The 19,958-nt window shown below is 60.1% G+C and overlaps 2 protein-coding genes across 3 annotated transcripts; both read right to left on the minus strand.

Annotated features, from left to right (window-relative positions):
- Positions 1-922: 922 nt before the first annotated feature.
- Positions 923-2,602, minus strand: F2RL3 (F2R like thrombin or trypsin receptor 3). The gene is made up of 3 exons (XM_049788391.1): positions 2,479-2,602; positions 1,250-2,373; positions 923-1,114 (listed from the first exon to the last, which is right to left on the minus strand). Exons 1-3 carry the CDS (start codon positions 2,600-2,602, stop codon positions 923-925), a joined length of 1,440 nt encoding a protein of 479 aa, XP_049644348.1.
- Positions 2,603-4,309: 1,707 nt separating this feature from the next.
- On the minus strand, positions 4,310-19,022 carry SIN3B (SIN3 transcription regulator family member B). 2 transcript variants are annotated; one of them, XM_049787684.1, is made up of 19 exons: positions 18,927-19,022; positions 18,184-18,290; positions 17,445-17,598; positions 15,912-16,112; positions 15,222-15,365; positions 14,998-15,120; positions 14,641-14,730; positions 13,321-13,439; positions 12,898-13,105; positions 12,703-12,819; positions 10,250-10,488; positions 9,863-10,046; positions 8,410-9,034; positions 7,822-7,991; positions 6,720-6,893; positions 6,224-6,316; positions 5,956-6,050; positions 5,345-5,549; positions 4,310-5,251 (listed from the first exon to the last, which is right to left on the minus strand). In XM_049787684.1, exons 1-19 carry the CDS (start codon positions 19,020-19,022, stop codon positions 5,021-5,023), a joined length of 3,375 nt encoding a protein of 1,124 aa, XP_049643641.1. In that variant the 3' UTR covers positions 4,310-5,020. The 2 variants fall into 2 exon arrangements, with proteins under 2 accessions (XP_049643641.1, XP_049643642.1); XM_049787685.1 differs by having other exon boundaries at positions 14,641-14,727; positions 18,927-19,010.
- Positions 19,023-19,958: the final 936 nt, after the last annotated feature.

Consider the following 19,958-nt stretch of genomic DNA (forward strand, 5'->3'; position numbering starts at 1 on the left):
CCGCACCTGGTTCTTAGCTGCCCCCAGTCGGGTGCCGAAGAGAAGGTGACTCTGGATCTGGGCACAGTGCAGGCTCCTTTGTCCTGGCATCTCCCAAGCCCAAGTCGGAGTGCATTTCTTTGTCAGGTCAGAATCCCTATCCCTGGAGCTCCAGTAATGCTATTACCAGGGTGTGGCAGGCAGTTTCGCTCCTGGGGCACCCCATGTCTTAAGAGTGTGGGGAGGGGCCGGGCGGTGGCGCTGGAGGGAAGGTGCCTGCCTCGCCTGCGCTAGCCTAGGACGGACCGCGGTTCGATCCCCCGGCGTCCCATATGGTCCCCCAAGAAGCCAGGAGCAACTTCTGAGCGCGTAGCCAGGAGTAACCCCTGAGCGTCACAGGGTGTGGCCCAAAAACCAAAAAAAAAAAAAAAGAGTGTGGGGAACCCTGGGATTCCTCCCCTGGGGAATCTGGCCTTTGCCATCCCTCCCTCGTGGCCCCTGCAGCAGCCATGGAAGGAGGATGTGGCCTTCAGCCTGGAGCCCATGACCCTGCATCCTAGCCTGCCACTGCACGTGCCTTTCCCACATCCCAGGCCGAATTGAGGCTGTGGAAAGCAGCGCACGCCCTGCCTGCACCCCTATAAGGAGGACCCTGACCCCACCCCCAGCCTGGCCTGCACCAGGACTCCACCAGAGAGAGCATGACCAAAGTGCCACCAGGTCATCCAGCAGTCTCCGGAGACCCCAGCCCTGCTCTGGGCCCTGGTGCTCAACCATGCTGATGCTCCTGGTTGGTACTCCACCCTCCAGATGCTCCAGATTGGTGCTCCAATCCAAGCTCTGCCCTGCTGAGGCTTCGCCCTCTAGGAACTCCGGGTTGGTGCTCCAGGGTGGTGCTCCACCCCGCTGGTGCTTCTTGTCCATGATCGACCCTCCTGGTGCCCTACTCCCCACACTCTGCCCCTTTGTGCTCCCAGTACTCCATGCCCTGGTGCTCCACCCTCCTGGCCCTGGAAGGTGGAGGGAGCGCGCTCCCCAGTGATAGGGAGCACCAGGGCTTTCGGGAGCAGGCTGGGGGAGGGGGCCTCCATGCGTCCCGAGCAGTCTTGAGGTGTCCCTGAGCCCGGATCTCAATCTAGAGGTGGGAGGAGTGGCCAGACGTTATAGTCCCAGGGGTGCGCCTGGCCTAGGCCCCTGCTCCAACCAGCAGCAGGCAATTCAGCCCCTGGTCTCGTCTCGGGGATAGGGGGCCACTCGCGGGCACTCACACCAGCGACGAGGACCGGGTCCCCGGGCAAGCAGCCGCCTGGGAGCCGCTGGAGAGGCTGGCGGCCGCGTGGCGCTCGGCGGGGGGCAGCTGCCGCAGCCCCTCGCGCACCTTGGCGCGGAACTCGGCCGACACGTAGTAGTAGAGGAAGGGGTCGAGGCAGCTGTTGAGCGCGCTGAGCGCCAGGCAGGGCACGTAGGCCGCGTACAGGTCGCCCCACGCGCGCGGGCCCGGGTCCGAGTAGTGCAGCAGCAGCAGCACGTTGCTGGGCGCGAAGAAGAGGAGCGCGGCCGCCAGCACCAGCGCGCTCAGCCTGCGCGCCGGCCCGTAGCGGCCCCCGCCGGCCGCCGCCCGGGACAGCGCCCGCAGGGACGCGCCGTAGGCCCCGGCCATGGCCAGCAGCGGCGCGAAGCAGCCCAGCACGGCCAGGCACACGAAGGCCGCGCGCCAGGGCCCGGCCTGTGCGCCCAGGGGCAGCGCGTCGTGGCACAGCACGCGGTCCGAGCCGGCCAGCCGGAACGTCTGGCGCTGGAGCAGCAGGGGCAGGGCCAGCGCGCCGGCCAGCGCCCAGGCGGCCGCGCACAGCCCCGCGGCCAGCCGGCCGCCGCGCAGGGCCCGGGCCCGCAGCGGGTGCACCACGGCCAGGTACCGGTCCAGGCTGACGGCGGCCAGGAGCAGCAGCGCGCCGTACATGTGGCCGTACAGGGCGGCCGTGGCCAGGCGGCACGCCGCCTCCCCGAAGGGCCAGCGCTGGCCGCGCAGGTGGTAGGCCAGGCGCGGGGGCAGCGCCAGCGCCAGCAGCAGGTCGGCGGCCGCCAGGTTCATGAGCAGCAGCGTGGAGGGCAGCCGGGGCACCCGCGTGGCCAGCACCCAGAGCGCCAGCCCGTTGGCCGGCAGCCCCACGGCCAGCACCACGGCGTAGAGCGCGGGCACCAGGCGCGTGGGCACCCAGCCCAGCAGCAGCGCCCGGGCGCGCGCCGACAGCTCCAGCGTCCCGCTGTCGTTGGCCCAGGGCTGGCCCGGGAAGCTGCGAGGCCGCGCGGGCGTCTCCGGGAGCTGGGTCCAGGGCCCCAGGGTCCCACCTGGGGAGGGGAGAGGGACGCTGAGCCGCTGACCGCCCGGGCCCCCTGCACAGCCCACCCAGGCCACCCAGGCGGAGGACGGCCCGCCCTCCCCAGCTTCTTCCTCCTTCCAAAGACGGGGATCTTGGTGCACCCCAGTCCCTCACTCACCCTCCCCTCCGCCGGGGCTGTCGTCCTCGCCTTCGCCCTCGTCGTAAGTGCTGAGGGTCGGGGGGACAGCGTTCAGGCCGCGCCCCAGCAGAAGCGCCCAGAGTAGCGGCAGGAGGGTCCGCATGGTGCCCTGCTGGACGTACCCGCTGTGCTCTCGGCTGGCTTTCTGATGGCAGGGCCCCCACCCCCAGTTTCCTGAGCGCCGCCTGGGGGGCCCGGGAGCAAGATAAACCCTCCCACCCCCGTCTTGTCTTGAGGGCCCGTGTTGGTGGCCCCCAATCGAAGGTCCAGTGGTGCCTCTCCGGAGGAACTGGGAGAGGATACCAGACCCACCCCTGTCCGTGGCCGCCCAGAACCTCTTGAGACTGAGCAGCTGCTTCCTGTGGCCTCACTGTGGGGGGCTCAGGTCCTTCCTGCGGGCTCCACGCCCACCTCCTGTCCGCCTGCGTGATACAGCATTGAACCCAGTTCCACCATCAGGACAGCCCCCCACAGAACAGGACCCTGTGTCTCCAGGCCCAGCCTGATACTCATGGGGGCCAGTATTTGGTGACTCTTTTCTGGTACCCAGGTGTAGGTAGGGGTGAGGGCTCACCACAGGCCTGAGGTGGGACCCTCCCTGTTCTCAGATGAGGGCCCCCAGGCTGAAGAAAGGGGACCCAACATCTATTAGATCCCGGCATGATCGGCTGGGTCCCAGGTCCCTGCTGCTGGGGGGCAGAGAGGGCCGAGTTGGGGGGGGGGTCCTGCCCTGTGCATGTCCCGCCTTGGACACCCTGACAGGGCTAATCTCTCCTGGCATGCAGGGCCTGAGGGCACCAGGATGTGACAGGGCAGTTCTGGGCCCCCGACAGGCGGGGCTGGGGGTACCTCACTGCCTACCCAACCCCCATCACGGGAGTTGGCTCCCATCACTTGGGAGCCGGATCTTGACCTTGGTGGCCTCTGTACCATTTCGGGCCAGCAGGGCAGGAAGTGTCGGGCTGGGGAGGGAGGTCCTCTGGGAGGATGAGTCAGGCCTGCGTGTCAGGGAACGTGTGTGCATGCAGGGAAATAGTCACACGCACATATGCGTCATGCATTCACGGACATTCATACAAACACTCATGTGTCCAAGCACGTGACAGCCACTTTACAACCACACATACCCATCACACAAACATACAGCAGCCATGCAAGCACATTCCTGCATACGCAGGTACAGAGCTGGGGCCACAGCACTGTGGGGAGAATGTTTGCCTCATGAGGCTGACTCAGATTTGGCCCTCAGTGTCCCATAGGGTGCCCCGAATACCACCAGGAGTAATTTCTGAATACAGAGCCTGGAGTAACTCCTGAGCACCACTGGGCGTGGCCCAAAAATACCCCCCCCCAAAATGGGGGTTAGAGCGATACCAGAGGGGAAGGCATTTGCCTTGCACAGGGCTGACTTGGGTTCAATCTCTGACCTCCCTAGGTGTGATTCCTGAGCATAGAGCCAGGAGTAACCTGAGCGTGCCAAGTGTGGCCCAAATAACAAAAAAAAAAAAACAGAGCACTCCGACACAAACATGTCAGTTCATACAAGCACACATACATGCACACTATCATATCACACACACCTATCATACATGCAGACAGCACCCTCACACACAGCCCACAGGAGGCCTGGACCCCGTGGGGGCACTGGGGTCCCATCGAAGGGGTCCTGTGGGCCTTTTGCACAGAAGCCAGAGACTGGGCAGCACGACTTCCTGAAACCCGCCAGGTAAAGGCGCTGCAGGGAAGCTGGGGACTGACACAGGGTGCAGAGGGGAAGAGGCGTGGTTGGATTGGGAAGCGGGGCTCCAGGTCAGGACTTAATGTTCCGGTTTTAATGTGCAAATAAATAGAAATGGAAAACTACATTCAAGACAGGCGCAAAGGGAGTGCAAGGGCCAGAACAGAAAACCTTCCCCAACGCACCAGGCTCCCTAGAAGCATGCAGGGGGTGCCTGCTGTGGGATCCCCAGCCTTCCGCTCCCCAGCTAGTCCAACTCTGGCTCCTGAGGACCACGCACGGGGCTTTACCCCCCAGGTCGCCGCACCTCGGGCCCCCAGCAGCAGAGGCCTGGCGACCACTAAGAAGCAAAAAAAAAAAAAGAGGAATAAATATGTGCACAGGTAGTGTTCCTAGAAAGAACCTTTGGGGCCCTCCAAGCCCCTGTCCTGTACCGGCTCGACACGTGGCACGGAGGCTCCCCACACGTTGGGGGTGACCCCAACCACAGGGTCTTCTTCACCCCAAAGTGGACCAACCGTGCATGCGCCGTTCGTTTGGCTGTGCCTAAGGGCGGCGCCCAGGTGTCCTCTGGCCCCTTTTGAAGGCCCAAGTGAGGGCCGGGTGGGGCGCTAAGTCCTGGCAGCAACTGCCCCCCCCCCAGTTTCCCTGATGGAGATTTGGCACAAGAGGTGCAAAAGGGCAAGATGGGGGAACCATCCTCAGCCCCTCCACAGGCGGCCCAACCCGGGCTTGGGCGCATCTGATGGGTGTCCAGGCCAGGTCCAGGCGAGTCCGGTGAGGTCAAGGTGAGGCGGGCCGGCGGCTGTACTGTACGCGGTAACGAGTGACAGGAAGGCCATGAACATGTGCCGTCTCGCACAGTGTTTTGCAGGGGACCAGGTCCTGGTCCTCAGCGCCCATCAGCCAGTCCTGCACCAGGCTGGCCGCCTCCACCGTCACGTTGTGCTGCAGCCAGCGGCCGTGCCAGGCCTGGAAGTGGCGATGGTGACGCAGCAGAACCAGGGGCTGTACCTGGGGGGTGGGGTAGCAGAGGTGTGGGGTCAGCGCCCCCCCTGTGGCAATTCATTCCCCCCCAATTTCCTGGAATCCTCTCCCATATGGCACCTGCTTGGCCCGGCAGAGTGTGCCCCGGCGGTACATGTAGTCCTCGGAGTTGACGATGAACATCATCTTGTGTGAGCTGAGCTTGAAGCGACAGTCCACGTTGCATGCGCTCTCCACGCCCACCAGCCGCTTCCAGGAGCCTCGGGCCTCACCGCGGAGCGCCCGTACCTGAGCGCACTGCCAACGCCGGAACTTCTTCAGGTTCCTAGGAAAGGGACATGGGTGTGTGGCTGGGGCATCACCCAGCAGCAAGAGGGTCGGGCCAGCATAGACACAATCCCACCCCCCCCCCAACTCCTCTGTGAGTTAATGAGGCAAGGAAATAGTCTGTGTGTGTGTATGCTCCTCCCCGTGTCCACCCAGCAGCGCACTCTCCCCAGACCCCCGGAATCTGCCTCTATGGGTGACCATCCAACCTGGTAAAAAGGAACATGGCTGAAGGTGCAGAGGGTCAGGATCCCCCATCTGGAGGTTTCTGCATGATTCGTTATCAGCCAAAGTGGTTTGCACCCGAAAACCCCTCCCTATGCTGGGGCCAGGCTCAGCGTGCACTCAGCAGAGAGATTGGCTCGGACCTGCCCCATGTGCCCCACGGTGGGCTCTAGGCTCACCTCTGCAGGAACACGGGCTTGAGCAGGAAGCCTTCGCTGGCAGTGCCCGAGGTTCCATCGGCACCCACGTACTGTTCCACATAACGTGCCAGGTGCTGGGGGCAGGGAAGGCAATGTAAATCCCATGCAGGGGATATGGGGATAGACAAAGATGCACCAGGACTTGCAGGGAGGCCGGTCCCACTGACTGGGGGTATCCAAGTCCCTGCATCTTGCCCCACTAGGCTTAGGATGGTCTGGGTGATGGGTGGGGGCCCTCCCCCCATACCTGGACCTCCACAGGGTCTTCGGTCTGGGCCTCCTCCGTGTCCAGCAGCTCAATGGTCATAATCACCTGCCCTTTGCGCTGCAGGAACATCACCTGGGGGAGAGGGTCTTGGTGAGCCTCAGTGCATTCCAGAAGCGCCTCCCAGACTTCCCCAGAGCAGTGGTGCTGACCCACTTTTAGTCCTGGGGGCCCACTTCCGGTCCTCAACTTGTCTACCTCCAGGGCCTACCTGGTCTACTTCCAGGCCCCAAGGAGCCCACTTCTAGGACCAGAGCACATTCCACTTCCAGGACCTGCCCAGTCCACTTCCAGACCAGGAAGGGCCCACTTACAGGACCTGCCCAGCCCAGCTGATCTCAAACAGGCCCACTTCCGGCCCCCAACAGGTCCACCTCCAGCCCTCATCACGTCCACTCCTGACCCCAACATATACACTTCCGGTGCCTAACAAACCTACTTCCAGCCCCCAACCTGCACCCAGGCATCCAGCGCTCACCTTGAAGCAGTTCTCGTCAGCCATGCAGCGCTCGGCCCGCCACTGGTAGCTGGTCTCCCGGGCTGCTCGGACGCAGCGTGAGGACAGACTCCCGCCGGCTGCGCCCCGCTTCTTCTCGGTGACGAACAGCTCCACCACTTTCAGGCACACGTCATCGCTCACAAGGTGGTGCAGCTGCAGGAGGAGCACAGAATGGGGAGTCCAACCAGGGCCTGTCCCAGGAGTCGGCTCTCACTGCAGCCAATGGGCACGGCAGGGCCCAGGACAAGGCAGGGAGCTTGAGAAGGCAGGGACCAGGGAAGAAGCTGGTCAGCCTAGACTACCAGGGGCAGATGCGTGAGACCAACAGCATGGTCGTGTGCAGGCGCCCAGCAAGAAAGCACGGACACTCTAGGCGGCTCAGGAACCGGAGCATCAGAAACGAGGTCCCAGAAGGTCCCCCAAAGTTGGACCCAGTGTGAGGGAACCCTGGACTCTTTCAAACACCTGGCATACATTCCAGCTTTAAAATCCAATTTAAGGGACTGGAACAGGGCTATAGCAATAGCACAGTGGTGGGGCTTTTGCCTTGCACACACAGGGTTCTGACCCTGACATCTAATATGATCCCCCGAGCAGCCAGGAGAAACCCCTGAGCGCCGCCGGGTAAAAACAAAACAACACATACACACACACACATTGCAACCAAGGTTCAATCCCTGACATCCCATAGGATACCCCAAGGCACAAGAGTAATAATTCCTGAGTGCAGAGGCAGAAGTAACCCCAAAACAAACAAAAAATCAGAAACATCTTATTTCTTCTATTTTTAGGGGGGGGGTGTTGGGGATCACATCCAGCAGCATTCAGGGTCTACTCCTGGCTCTGTAGAGACCAATAGGACCAATAGTTAAACTAATAGGAGAACGAATGCAATGCCAAGGATTGAACGTGGGTCAGCCTCCTGCACTGGAAGCGCCTTCGGAAACCCAACTAATTCCTTATGCATCTGGGGAAAGAGAGACACACGAGCTGGGAGGGGAGAGGGGAGAGGGGCGAGGAGAGCGACCTCGGTGTCTGCAGCCAGCAGCCTCTTAGCCCAGCCTGGCCGGGCGGTCCTCACCTGGCGGGCGATGCTCTGCACCAGCTTGTCCATGGTGAAGCCCACGTAGGCGTGGATGGTGAACATCTCCCGCAGTGCGTCCTCGTACTGCGCGGGGTCCACGCTGCCGTCCAGCAGGCTGCGCACCATGTCCAGGAAGGCCGGGTAGTATTCCTCCAGCTCCACCTCACCTGGCGCGGCGGGCGGGGGTGGATCACGCGGGAGGTCCCGGCAGATGGGCCCCGTGCCCATAACCTTGTGCCCTGGTACCTCAAATCCCCGCACTCTGGCATCCTGTGCCCCTGGCTCTCCAAACCCCGCGCTGTTGGCATCCTGTGCCTAAGTACTCCAAAACCCTGCGCTCTGGCTTCCCGCACCCTGGTAGCCCAAAACCCAGAGCCCTGGTTCTCCAAACCCCTGCTCTATTGACATCCTGGCACCCCAAAACACTATGCTCTGACATAATGCGCCAATACCCAGCCCCCTGCACCCTGATACCCCAAAACCCAGTGTTACTGGTACCCCCAAACCCTGCGCCCTGGCACCCCGAGCTGGACACCCCTTGCCCCAGAACCTGCCCCCCAGCATCCCACCCGGCCCCGCGCTCACTGCGCTGTTTGAGCCGCAGCTCGGTGGCGGGGTCGCTGGCCCGCTCGCGCCGGCCCTGGCCCAGCAGGCTCTGGCGCTCCTGCTCGGCGCGGTGCTCCAGCAGCTGGCGCTGCGCCTGCCGGTAGATCTTGAGGAGCCGCGAGCACAGCGTCTGGTGCAGCCGCAGGAAGAAGTACCAGTTGTTGTTGGCGAAGAAGAGGCTGTACACGTCGTCCAGGGGCTTGGGCGGCGGCGGCGGGGGCGGCGGCTCGGAGGCCGGGGCCTCGCCCGCGGGCCCCTGGTCGGGCGGCGGCGGCACTGGCCCCGGCCCCGCGGGACTGCCCGGCGGCGGCGGCGTGGGCGCGGGCGCGGGCTTCTTGCGCTCCGCGGGGGGCTCGGCGGCCGCGGGCGGGGGGCTGGCGCGCGGCTCGTCGTCCGGCTGCTGCGGGAAGAAGAGGCCGGGCAGGAAGTGGTGCAGCAGCTGCTGGATGGTGCCCTGGTCCTCGCGCTGGATGGCCGGCTGCCGCTTCACGTAGTAGCTGACCAGCGCCGCCGCGTCCTCCAGGATCTGCCGGTCCTCGTACACGAAGATGAGGTGCGGCTCGCTGGACGGGGCGCCGCGGCCCTCCGAGTGCTGCTCCTGGTGCTGCGGGCGACGGGGGACGGGGACGGGGTCAGGGCAGGGCCAGGCCGGGGCCGAGGCCGAGGCCCAGCAGGCCAGGTAAGAGGTCAAGGGTGCCGGAGCGGTGTGGGCGTGGCCTGGTGCATAGGGGCGTGGCTGGTGTGGGCGTGGCCTGGGTTATCAGATGCGGGGCTGGACCATTGGGTCAGGCTAGTAATGTGGGTGTGGCCTTGTGAAGAGGCGTGGCCTGAAATATCAGAGGCAGGGTTGGATTGGCAGGAACTGGTGAGGAGCGTGGCCTGAACCATCAGGGTCAGACTGGAGTGGTGTGGGCGGGGCCTGGAATGAGAGGTGGGGCTTGGACCACCAGGGTCAGGCTAGTGTGGTGTGGGCGTGGCTTTGTGATGGGCGGGGCCTGGCATGTCAGAGGCGGGACTAGATGGCAGGAACTAGCGGGAGGGGCGTGGCCCAAACCATCAGGGTCAGACTGGAGTGGTGTGGGCGGGGCCTGGGATGAGAGGTGGGGCTTGGAGCATCAGGGTTGGGGCCTGGTATGAGGAGCAGGGCCCCTGTTATCAGGGTGTGAGTGACTGAATCATCGGGGACAGGTAGGGATGTGGGCGTGATCTGATGCACCGGGGTGTGGCCTGGTTGAGGTACCTGCCTGGCACTTGAGGGGCAGAGCCTGGCATGTCCAGGGAGGAGCCTGGTATTTCAGAGTCTGGGCCTGGAGCAACAGGGACAACGCGTGGCGGGTCACAGAGGGCCTGGAGCGCTGGGGCAGGACATGTCGTGTGGGTTTGGCGTACTGGCGGCAGGGCCTGACCGCTGCCATGCCCCAGGACCGCTCACCTCATCATAGACGCTCTCTATCTCGTTGAGCAGACTCTTGGAGCGCAGAGCCTTGGTGTCGTTCTGCTTGAAGTTCACGGCCTGGTGGTCCAGGGACTTGAGGTAGGCCTTCTCGTACTGCTCGCGCCAGATCTTGTTGAAGCCCTGCTGCGCCTCCCGCCACTCCTCCTCCTTGGCCTTCAGCCTGCAGGGGTGATTGGGACCAGCCGGGTCGCACCCATCACCCACCCCAGCTCCCTGCCCCTTCACTGCGTCCCAGCCAGCCGCCCACATCCCCAGCCCCGGCCCCTCGCTGGATGCTGGGAGACCCACGAGGTCCCGAGCATGGGCGCACAGGGATGGACAAGTTTGGGAGGAAAGGGTGGGAGGGCAGCACAGTCCCGGCACCTTTTCAGCACCACGGGCACGGCGGTGAGGGGGCTCTTCTTCAAGCTCTCGATGATCTCCGGGGCCTTGTCACCGTAGATTCGGTGCACGGCCCGGCGCTGGATCACCTCCGACGTGCCGCCCAGGCAGTCGTCTAGGCGGAACTTCTCCTGGTCCTCGGGTGCCATGCGGGCCAGCTTCTTCTGCACACTCTCCAGCACCCGGATGGTGGCCAGGTTGGTCTCCAGGACGACGTCTAACTACGGAGAGAGGGCAGGGAGCGGGGCATGAGGTGGGTGGAGCTAAAGCAAATTTGCTGTGAGTTCTGTGCTAATTCCAGTAATTAAAAAAATCAGGGGCCGGAGAGATAGCATGGAGGTAAGGCCTTTGCCTTTCATGCAGGAGGTCATCATCGGTTCGAATCCCAGAATCCCATATGGTCCCCCGTGCCTACCAGGAGTAATTTCTGAGCCTGGAGCCAGGAATAACCCCTGAGCACTGCTGGGTGTGACCCCAAAAAAACACACACACAAAAATCAACTCCCGGGCCGGAGAGATAGCACAGCTTAAGGTGTTTGCCTTGCAAGCAGCCGACCAGGACCTAAGGTGGTTGGTTCGAATCCCGGTGTCCCATAAGGTCCCAGTGTTTGCCCGGAGCTATTTCTGAGCAGACAGCTAGGAGTAACCCCTGAGCAAACCAAACCAAACAAAAAAAATCAACTCCAGGTCGGAGAGATAGCAGAGCTATTTGCCTTATGCAGAAGGACAGTGGTTCGAATCTGGACATCGCATATAGACCCCCGAGCCTGCTGGGGGCAATTTCTGAGCATAAAGCCAGAAGTAACCCGAGTGCTGTCGGGTGTGACCCAAAAAAAAACAAAAAACAAACAAACAAAAAAATCAGCTCCATGGGGCCAGAGAGATAGCATGGAAGTAGGGCATTTGCCTTGCATGCAGAAGGACAGTGGTTCGAATCCCAGCATCAAATATGGTCCCCGAGCCAGCCAGGAGTAATTTCTGAGTGATGTGCCAGGAGTAACACCTGCTGTTGTGACCCAAAAATTAAAAAAAATAAAAAGGGCTTTTGCCTTGTACACAGCCGACCAACAAAGGACGTGGTTCAAATCCCAGCATCCCATATGGTCCCTCGAGCCTGCCAGGAGCAAAACCCACAAGCCAAAATAATAATATAATAAAAATAACCCCAGAAGCTTGGAGAGAGTTTGCCTTGCACACTGCTGACGCAGGAAAAACCTGGGTTTGATCTGCAGCAATGTCATTTATGGTCCCCCGAGCATGCCAAGAGCAATTTCTGAGCACAGAGCCAGGAGTAACCCGAGTGACCCCAGGTATCCAAAAAAAATTTAAAAATTAAAAAAAATCAATTCCAGTGACCAGAGCGATAGCACAGTGGGAAGGGCATTTGCCCTGTATGTAACGGATTCAGTTTCAATCTCCAGCATCCTTAGAGGGTTGGTCCCTCAAACCAGTCAGAAGTGATTTCTGAATGCAGAGCCAGCAGTAACCCCTGAGCATTAACAGGTATGGCCAAAAAAAAAAACAAGAAAAAAAAAAAAGGGCCTGGAGAGATAGCACAGAGGTGTTTGCCTTGCAAGCAGTCGATCCAGGACCTAAGGTGGTTGGTTCGAATCCCGGTGTCCCATATGGTCCCCTGTGCCTGCCAGGAGCGATTTCTGAGCATAGAGCCAGGAGTAACCCCTGAGCATCGCCGGGTGTGCCCCAAAAACCAAAAAAAAAAAAAAAAAAAAAAAAGAAAATTAAGTCAACTCAGGCCAGCAAGGTGGCGCTAGAGGTAAGGTGTCTGCCTTGCAAGCGCTAGCCAAGGAAGGACTGTGGTTTGATCCCCCGGCGTCCCATATGGTCCCCCCTAGCCAGGGGCAATTTCTGAGTACTTAGCCAGGAGTAACCACTGAGCATCAAACCGGTGTGGCCGAAGAAACAAAAAAGGGGGGGGGGGGAGCAGTGGCACAAGCGGTAAGGTGTCTGCCTTGCCCGCGTTAGCCTAAGAGGGACCTCGATTCGATCTCTGGCATCCCATGTGGTTCCCCAAGCCAAGAGCGATTTCTGAGCACATAGCCAGGAGTAATTCCTGAATGTCACTGGGTGTGGCCCAAAACCAAAAGAAAAAGAAAAAGCTATAAATTAAAAAAAAAAAAAAAAATCAAGTCAACTCCAGTAGGTAAAGCCGGGGCCAAAGCAATAGCATGCCTTGCCTGCGAGTGACCAGGCATCAATCCCTGGCATCCCACATGAGCCAGCAGGAATAATTCCTGAGTGCAGAATAAGGAGAAACACCAAAGCAGCGCCAGGCATGCCCATACCGCCCCTCCCACAAAGGAGAAGCAACATGCATGCTCATTACTGAAAGGACAATGGTTCTGGGGAGCTTCTCGGCCTGGACTATGCTGGACTCGGGGACCCCGGGAACTGCCCTTGCAGCTCCAGGACCCCACCTCGAAGCGCTCGTCCTCACAGCGGTGCAGCTGCTCCTCGTAAGGCGTCTTCTTGGAGCTGACGAAGGTGGAGTCCTCGGACCAGGACGGGAAAGACACCCACGTGTCGTTGAGCACCTGCGGGAGGGAGGCAGCGCCATGGTCCCTGGACCGTCCTTCCGCCCGTCTCCAGCCCCGGTGGCCCGCGGGCGCTACCTCCTTGCAGATGGCCGTCCTCCCGCTGCAGCGCGGCTGCTGGTAGGTTTTGGGCAGCGCCCGGTAGCTGGAGCCGATGCGCTTGCAGGACGCGTAGTCCACCTCCCGGCTCATGGCGTCCCCGGACCTGTCGCTCAGGGCCGGGGCGAAGGACAGCTCCTTCACCCCCAGGAAGGACTTGAACTGCGCGAAGAGTTCTGGAAATTTCCTTCAGGAGGAGATGGCAGGAGAGGAGGCAAGTGAATGACCCAGGATTGGAAGATGGGGGGGGGGGGGGGGAGATGCGAGAGGAAGCTCATCTATCTGCCTGCAGCTGGAGGTGGGGGGACTCTGGGGGGCATCGAGGGATGCAAAGGGGCTCGGCAGATGCAGGCTTCCAGGCCCTGCGGGGGAGGGAAGGGGGGACACTGGAGGACCGCTCACCCCAGAAACGGGCTGACCAGCTGCAGGAGCTCCGAGCCCGACACCAGCTCCTGGTTGAAGAGCGCGATGCATCGTAGGAAATTCTCATAGACTTCCTGGCTCTTCAGCACCCTGCGTACCTGGGGGTGGAGCATGGCAAGACCACGCCCATCAGGAATCGGTTAGCTCCGCCCACAACAGGCCACGCCCATCACTTACCTCCCTTCCCTGGGCCCAAGACACGCCCCCAACCTGCCCACCACAAGCCCTGCCCAGGCTCTACCCATCATGCACCAGGCCTGACTCCACCCATAACACCTGGCCCCGCCCATCACAAGTCCCTGCCACAAGCTCCACGCAAGTCAGGAGTCGCTCTTTCGACATCAGATATCAGGGCTTATAGACTGGCTGTGTGCTCAGAAATCGATTGCTCCTGGCTTGGGGACCATATGGGACTATGGGGGGTCATCTTGGGTTAGCGTGTGCAAGGCAAACGCCCTACAGCTTCTGCCACTGCTCGGCCCCTCACTTAAATATTTTAATTGGCTATTAATTTGCAAATATATTTTATGTTAAGTGGCTGCATGATCCTGTAAATAGCATTAAGATATGAAACCATGTATGCAGTGCTATATTTGATTTAAATGTGGCAATGGTTTCGCAGCTCTCAGTTTTTCTTTCCCTTGGGAAAGGAGTCCAAGAGGCTCTTTATGTCTTTTTTTTTGGGGGGGGGGGGAGTCACACCCAGCAGCGCTCAGGGGTTTCTCCTGGCAGGCTCGGGAGACCATATGGGATGCCGGGATTCAAACCACCGTCCTTGTACATGCAAGGCAAACACACTACCTCCATGCTATCTCTCCGGCCCCAGGCTCTTTATGTCTTTTTTTTTTTTTTTTTTTTGGTTTTTGGGCCACACCCTGTGACGCTCAGGGGTTACTCCTGGCTATGCGCTCAGAAGTTGCTCCTGGCTTGGGGGACCATATGGGACGCCGGGGGATCGAACCACGGTCCGTCCAAGGCTAGCGCAGGCAAGGCAGGCACCTTACCTTTAGCGCCACCGCCCGGCCCCTGCTCTTTATGTCTTAAAGGCTGCAGACCCCAGACCCAAATCTAAGCCAAGCTCCACTTTGCTCCTCTCACCATAAGCACCTCCCCTCACTCCACCGAGGCTGGTCCCTCCCACTGCAAGTAACCTAGCCTACCCTCGAGCCCTGCCGCAGACTCCACCCACCACAAGCCCTGGCTCCTCCCACCAAAGCCCCGCCCCTGGTCAGCCACTAGGCCTGCCCCAGGCCTTCCTAGAGGACCTCTGTGTCCCACCCAGCTGCAGCAGCCCCCCACCTTGTCGAAGAAGGAGAATTCCTGCAAGGTGCCGTACTTGCCCACGGCTGCCACCGACAGGTCCCTGGTGCCCCTGAGTTTCATCTTCTTCTGTGGGGGGAGGCCACGTGAGGGGGGTCTTGCACAACTCTGAGCCGCCCCACCCACCTATCCTGCCTAGTGGTCTTACAGGGCCTGTGACCCACACATGCCCGGCCCCCATTGGGTCCCAGTTGGAGATGAGCCCCAAGTGGCCCAGCAGGACAAAGGGTTGTCCTGTCTGCCTGCTCCTGGGCCCTGCGCAGGTGAACCAGGGGGAAGCCAGGAGGGGAACAGGGTACAGAGGAGTGCAAGCACCCCGGCTGCTCAGTGGGGTACCTTGGCAGGTGCAGACACCGGGCGCAGCAGGGAGGGCCGCGAGCGCTTCTTGCTCTGCTCCAGGCCCCGGTCCTGTTCGCTCTTGGGGCCGCTGTTCACCTCACATGGCCCATTTCCTGTGAACTGAGGGCACGTAGAGGGGGCCCGTCAGCATCGGGGGTGTGGGAGAGGTGGGGCAGGGCACTCCTGGTCCGAGCTGGGCTATGGGGCGTGGGGGACCTCACCAGGGAACGCTTGGCTTCGGGCAGGAACTGTCCAAACTCGGAGAGCAGGTCCTCCTGGCCGCGGAAAAGACTGGCCACCTCGGCAAACACCTCCTCCTCCGACATGCCCCGCAGCGCCCGGCCACGCGCGCTCAGCTGCTCCTTCTGCGGGGCCAGGCACCCAGGAGCAGTCAGTGCACGGACCCATGTGGGGTGGACACACGGTCCCGGGCCCTCCCCCAAGCCAGGATCTCGCTCACCATCAGAGGCCCGGTGCCTAGAAACCTGACCTTGGATAAAATAAGGCCCCAACACCCACCAATTCCTTTAGCCTTCAGCATGAGCAACCATCAAAGGGGGCAACCCCGGGAAAAGTGGGGAAGGGGAAGGGTGACACCAGGCACAAACAAGGACACAACGACTCTCTCCTAAACACGCACACAGACACGTGCCTATCACACACACAAAAATCCACCTACCGCACACAACATTCAAACACCACACCTCACTCCACATACAGATACACACACACACACACACACACACACACACACACATACATAGAAACATGCTATACCCCAGCCACTGTCCGCCCTGACTCTGTGGCCCCAGAACTCTCCCACTTTAGTGGAACTCCCTTCAATCCCTCCCCTGTACCCGGACCCCTACCTGGGTCCTGGCACCCCGAGGTGTGCCCAGCCCATGGCCCACCTGGTACGTGTGCAGGATCTCCAGGAAGGCTCTGTAGATCTCGGGATGGTCCAGGAAGCGGGTTTTGATCTTGTTCACGTAGCTGATGGCATTGTTGAACTCCACCGAGTCGGCCTCCAGCGGGGCCTGCGTCTTGTCCTCCTTGCAGGGCATGGGCTGCCGGAGGCCCTCAGCCACGTCCCCATGGTGGTGTGGCCCCTCCTGAGTCAAACAGAGGACTTAGAACTCTCTGGCTGGGGGCCAGGCCCACTACCCTGAACTGATCAGCTAGTCATCGCCCCACCCTCAACTATTCAGATGCTTCACCCATGGCCCATCCCTCGAGCTAGCCACTGCTGAGGCCCCTTTCAGGGTCCTGCCCCTCAAACAGGCCCCACCCCTGCATCCAATCACTGCAAATACTCCGCCCACTGACCATCTGGGCCAATCACTGATGATGTCCCACACATTTTCCCACCCCTATTAAGCCCCACCCTCACATAAGCTCTGCCCCTTAGACTAGCCCCCCAGTCATGCCCAGACCATACTTGGCCTTGCAAAGACTCAAGATTAGCAGGGATGGGGCCGAAGAGATAGCACGGAGGTAGGGCATTTGCCTTGCATGTATAAGGACAGTGGTTGAAATCCCGGCATCCCATATTGTCCCCCGAGCCTGCCAGGGGAGATTCCTGAGCATAGAGCCAGGAGTAACCCCTGAGCACTGCTGGGGTGACACACACAAAAGACAAAACAACAAGAAAAGAAAACCAAGACCTGCAGGGTCCCCTAGCCCAGTGTTTTTCAACCTTTTTGTGCAAAGGCACACTTTTCATGAAAAAACAATCACGAGGCACATCACCATTAGAAAATGTTAAAAAAAGAAAATGGGGCCAGAGAGATAGCATGGAGGTAGGGCATTTGCCTTGCATGCAGAAGGATGGTGTGGTTTGAATCCTGGCATCCCATATAGTCCCCGGAGCCTGTCAGGAGTGATTTCTGAGCGTAGAACTAGGAGGAACCCCTGAGCACTGCCGGATGTGACCCAAAAACCAAAAACCGAAACAAAACTGAAAATGTTAAAAAAAAAATTTAACTCTGTGCTTATATTTATTATAATGTATAAAGTAATTCTCTTGAATAGGAATCAAATAAACACAAAGAAAGTATTTTATAATTACTTTATTATGAAATAATCTAACGATTGGTCTATTTGTGAGCTGAAGTCGCATGTTACGAATGAAATTGAAATTTTTCTCGCAGGACACCAGACAGTATCTCACAGCACCCTAGTGTGCCATAGCACAGTGGTTGAAAAACGCTGCCCTAGTCCCTGACCACAATCCTTCCAGCCTGCCCCACCACACAGAGGTTCTTTTTTTGTTTGTTTGTTTGTTTGTTTTGTTTTGGGGCCATAGCAGGCAGCACTTAGGGGTCATTCTTGGTAGTGCTTGTTGGACCCCACAGGATGCCAGGATCGCATCTGGGTGGAGAGTGACCAAAGCAAACGCCCCCCAGACCATTCTCCTGCCCGCCCACCCTCATCCTGCAGCACACCTGGCTCGCCAGAGGGGACTGAATGTTCAGCTTCCCATTCTTGGGGATGTCGATCCTGTAGCCGAGCGGGAGGAAAGCGTTGAAGCCCACAATGAGGTCCGGGTGCTCGTGGAAGAGCTGGGACACACGGCGGATGACCCCAGGGGTGTCGATGCTGCAAAGAGAATCACCCGTGGGTGGGTGTCCACAGTGCTGGTGGTGGTGAGGGGGGAGCAGTTGAAAAGAGACACTTGCCACCGGCCCCCTTCCCAGGGCACACAGGACTGCATGGGCAAGCACATGTCTGCACATGTGTGTCCGAGCTTGTGCGTACATGTGCTCCGGTGTAACATGCATGCAAGTGTCTATGTGTTGATGTGAACTCATGTGTGTGGCTGGGAGCGTGGATGTATGTGTGTGAGGACACATGCTCTGTGGGTATGTATACATATGTATGTAAATTCACACACTGGCCTCACACCCCGTATGTCAGCTCCTTCATACTGAGCACTTATTTCACTTCTCCCAGGCATGCCTGAACTCGGTGAAGCACCCACTTTGGGGACAAGATCTGAGGTGGAAGGCACCAACGCCATCCCTCAGCAGGGCTGGGATCTTAATAGTTTGGACAGAACAGAGCTGACTTGAGATTTCCTGGTGGGTAAGACTCAGTGAAACCTCAGGGCCATGCCGGCCTCATGGGGAATCAATCTGTCTGTCTGTCCCCCACATCGCACTCCTCTCCCCCCTCCGTGAGTACCTCTGGCTCTTAAACTCCTTCATGATTTCCAAGAAGCCGTTGTAGGTGGCTGGGTCACTGCCAAAGCGGATCTTCACCTGGTCGAGGTAGGTGAGAGCATCCTCCACCTAGGGGCATGGGAGGGTTCCAGTGAGTAGGTAGGTGGGGGGTGGTGTCTGCAGGGCACTCAAGTGTCCCTGTGGGAGGGAAGTCATGCAGGGGCCTGGAAGGGGCAGAGGGGAGGGGCCAGAGGGCGGTAGGATCCCCGGTGAGGAAAGCGATGGGGACCCCCCCCACACCGAGGCCCATCCCTGGAAGGGAAGGAACTGAGATTTCTGTGCTCTGGTGGGGAAAGGTCCAGGCCAGGTAAGGTGAGGGGGGTGAGCAGGAGGGATCTGGGGATCGCGGGAGAGAATGTGATCAGGGGTTTGGGGGCGCGTTGGCAGGGAGGAGCCGGGGAACCGGGGGTCTCAGCGGGGAGCGGGCAGGGGCTGGGCTGAGTGGTGAGGGGCGTGGAGGGGAGGAGATGGGGGCTTCTGGGGAGAAAGGAATCGGGCCTTCCCCAAGTCGGGGCTGGAGGGCCGGGGATCCCGGGGATCCCGGGGGCCGCGGAGGGGAGTGATCGGGGTGCGTGGGGTGCCCCGGGGAAGGGGCCAGGGGGTCCCCGAGAAGGGCGGCGCCTGCGAGCCAGGCCCAGGGGGGCAAGCCCTGGGGAGGGTCCTCCGGGCACCGGGGCCCCCGTGCCGGACGCGGCCTCCACTCACGTGCACCGGCAGCTTCTCGTGCGCGGCCGAGCCCGGACGCCCCCAGCGGGCCCCACCGAGCCCGCGACCCCCGGCGCCGCCGCCCGCCTGCGCCATGTTGGACCCGGAGCCGCCCCGCCCCCGCCCGGTGGCCTGGTGCGCCTGCGCGGTCCCGCCCCGAGGCGGGGCTGGGGCGTCGGGGGCGGGGCCTGGCGTGAAACTGACAGCGAAACTGACAGCCCCCGGGTGAAACCGACAAGGCCGAGCCTGAAATTGACGACCCTAAAATTGACGAGCGTGAAATTGACAGAGTTCCGGGTTACCCAGAGCCTGCCCGGAGCCCGGAGACTCTTTGGGGGTTTTGTTGGTTGGCTTTTTTGGGGGGCGGCCCACACTTAGCGGCCCTCGGAGGTTACTCTCGGCTCTGAGCTCAGAAATCACTCCTGACTGTGTTCGGGGGGACCCTAAGGGATGCCAGAGATCCAACCCGGGTCGATCCATCCTAGGCAAACGCCCTCCCTGCAGTGCTATCTCTCAGGCCGTGTGTGTGTGTGTGTGTGTGTGTGTGTGTGTGTGTGTGTGTGTGTGTGTGTGTGTGTGTGTGTGTGTCTGTGTGTTTGGACTACACACCGATGGTGCTCAGGGGCTCTTGCTTAGATATCATCGACTTTATGTGATGTCAAGCATCTAAGCATGATTCACTGCTTGCAAGACAAGTGCCTTAATTCAGTGCTTTCTCTCCGCCATTCCCCAAATATTTTTTAGTTTTAATTTAGAGGGCTAGTGGGTCAGAACACGAAGGAAGGAAGGGAGGGAGGGAGGGAGGGAGGGAGGGAGGGAGGGAGGGAGGGAGGGAGAGAGGGAAATAAATAAAAGGAAAGAAGAAAAAAGATAGGAGGAAGAAAAAAGGAAAGAAGAAAAAGGAAATAGAGGAAATAAAAAGGAAAAAAAAACAAAGAAAAAGAAAGAAGAAAGGAAAGAAGGAAGGAAGGAAGGAAGGAAGGAAGGAAGGAAGGAAGGAAGGAAGGAAGGAAGGAAGGAAGGAAGGAAGGA

The sequence above is a fragment of the Suncus etruscus genome, chromosome 15, assembly GCF_024139225.1.
Source record: "Suncus etruscus isolate mSunEtr1 chromosome 15, mSunEtr1.pri.cur, whole genome shotgun sequence".
In the NCBI taxonomy this organism is placed as follows: Eukaryota; Metazoa; Chordata; class Mammalia; order Eulipotyphla; family Soricidae; genus Suncus; species Suncus etruscus.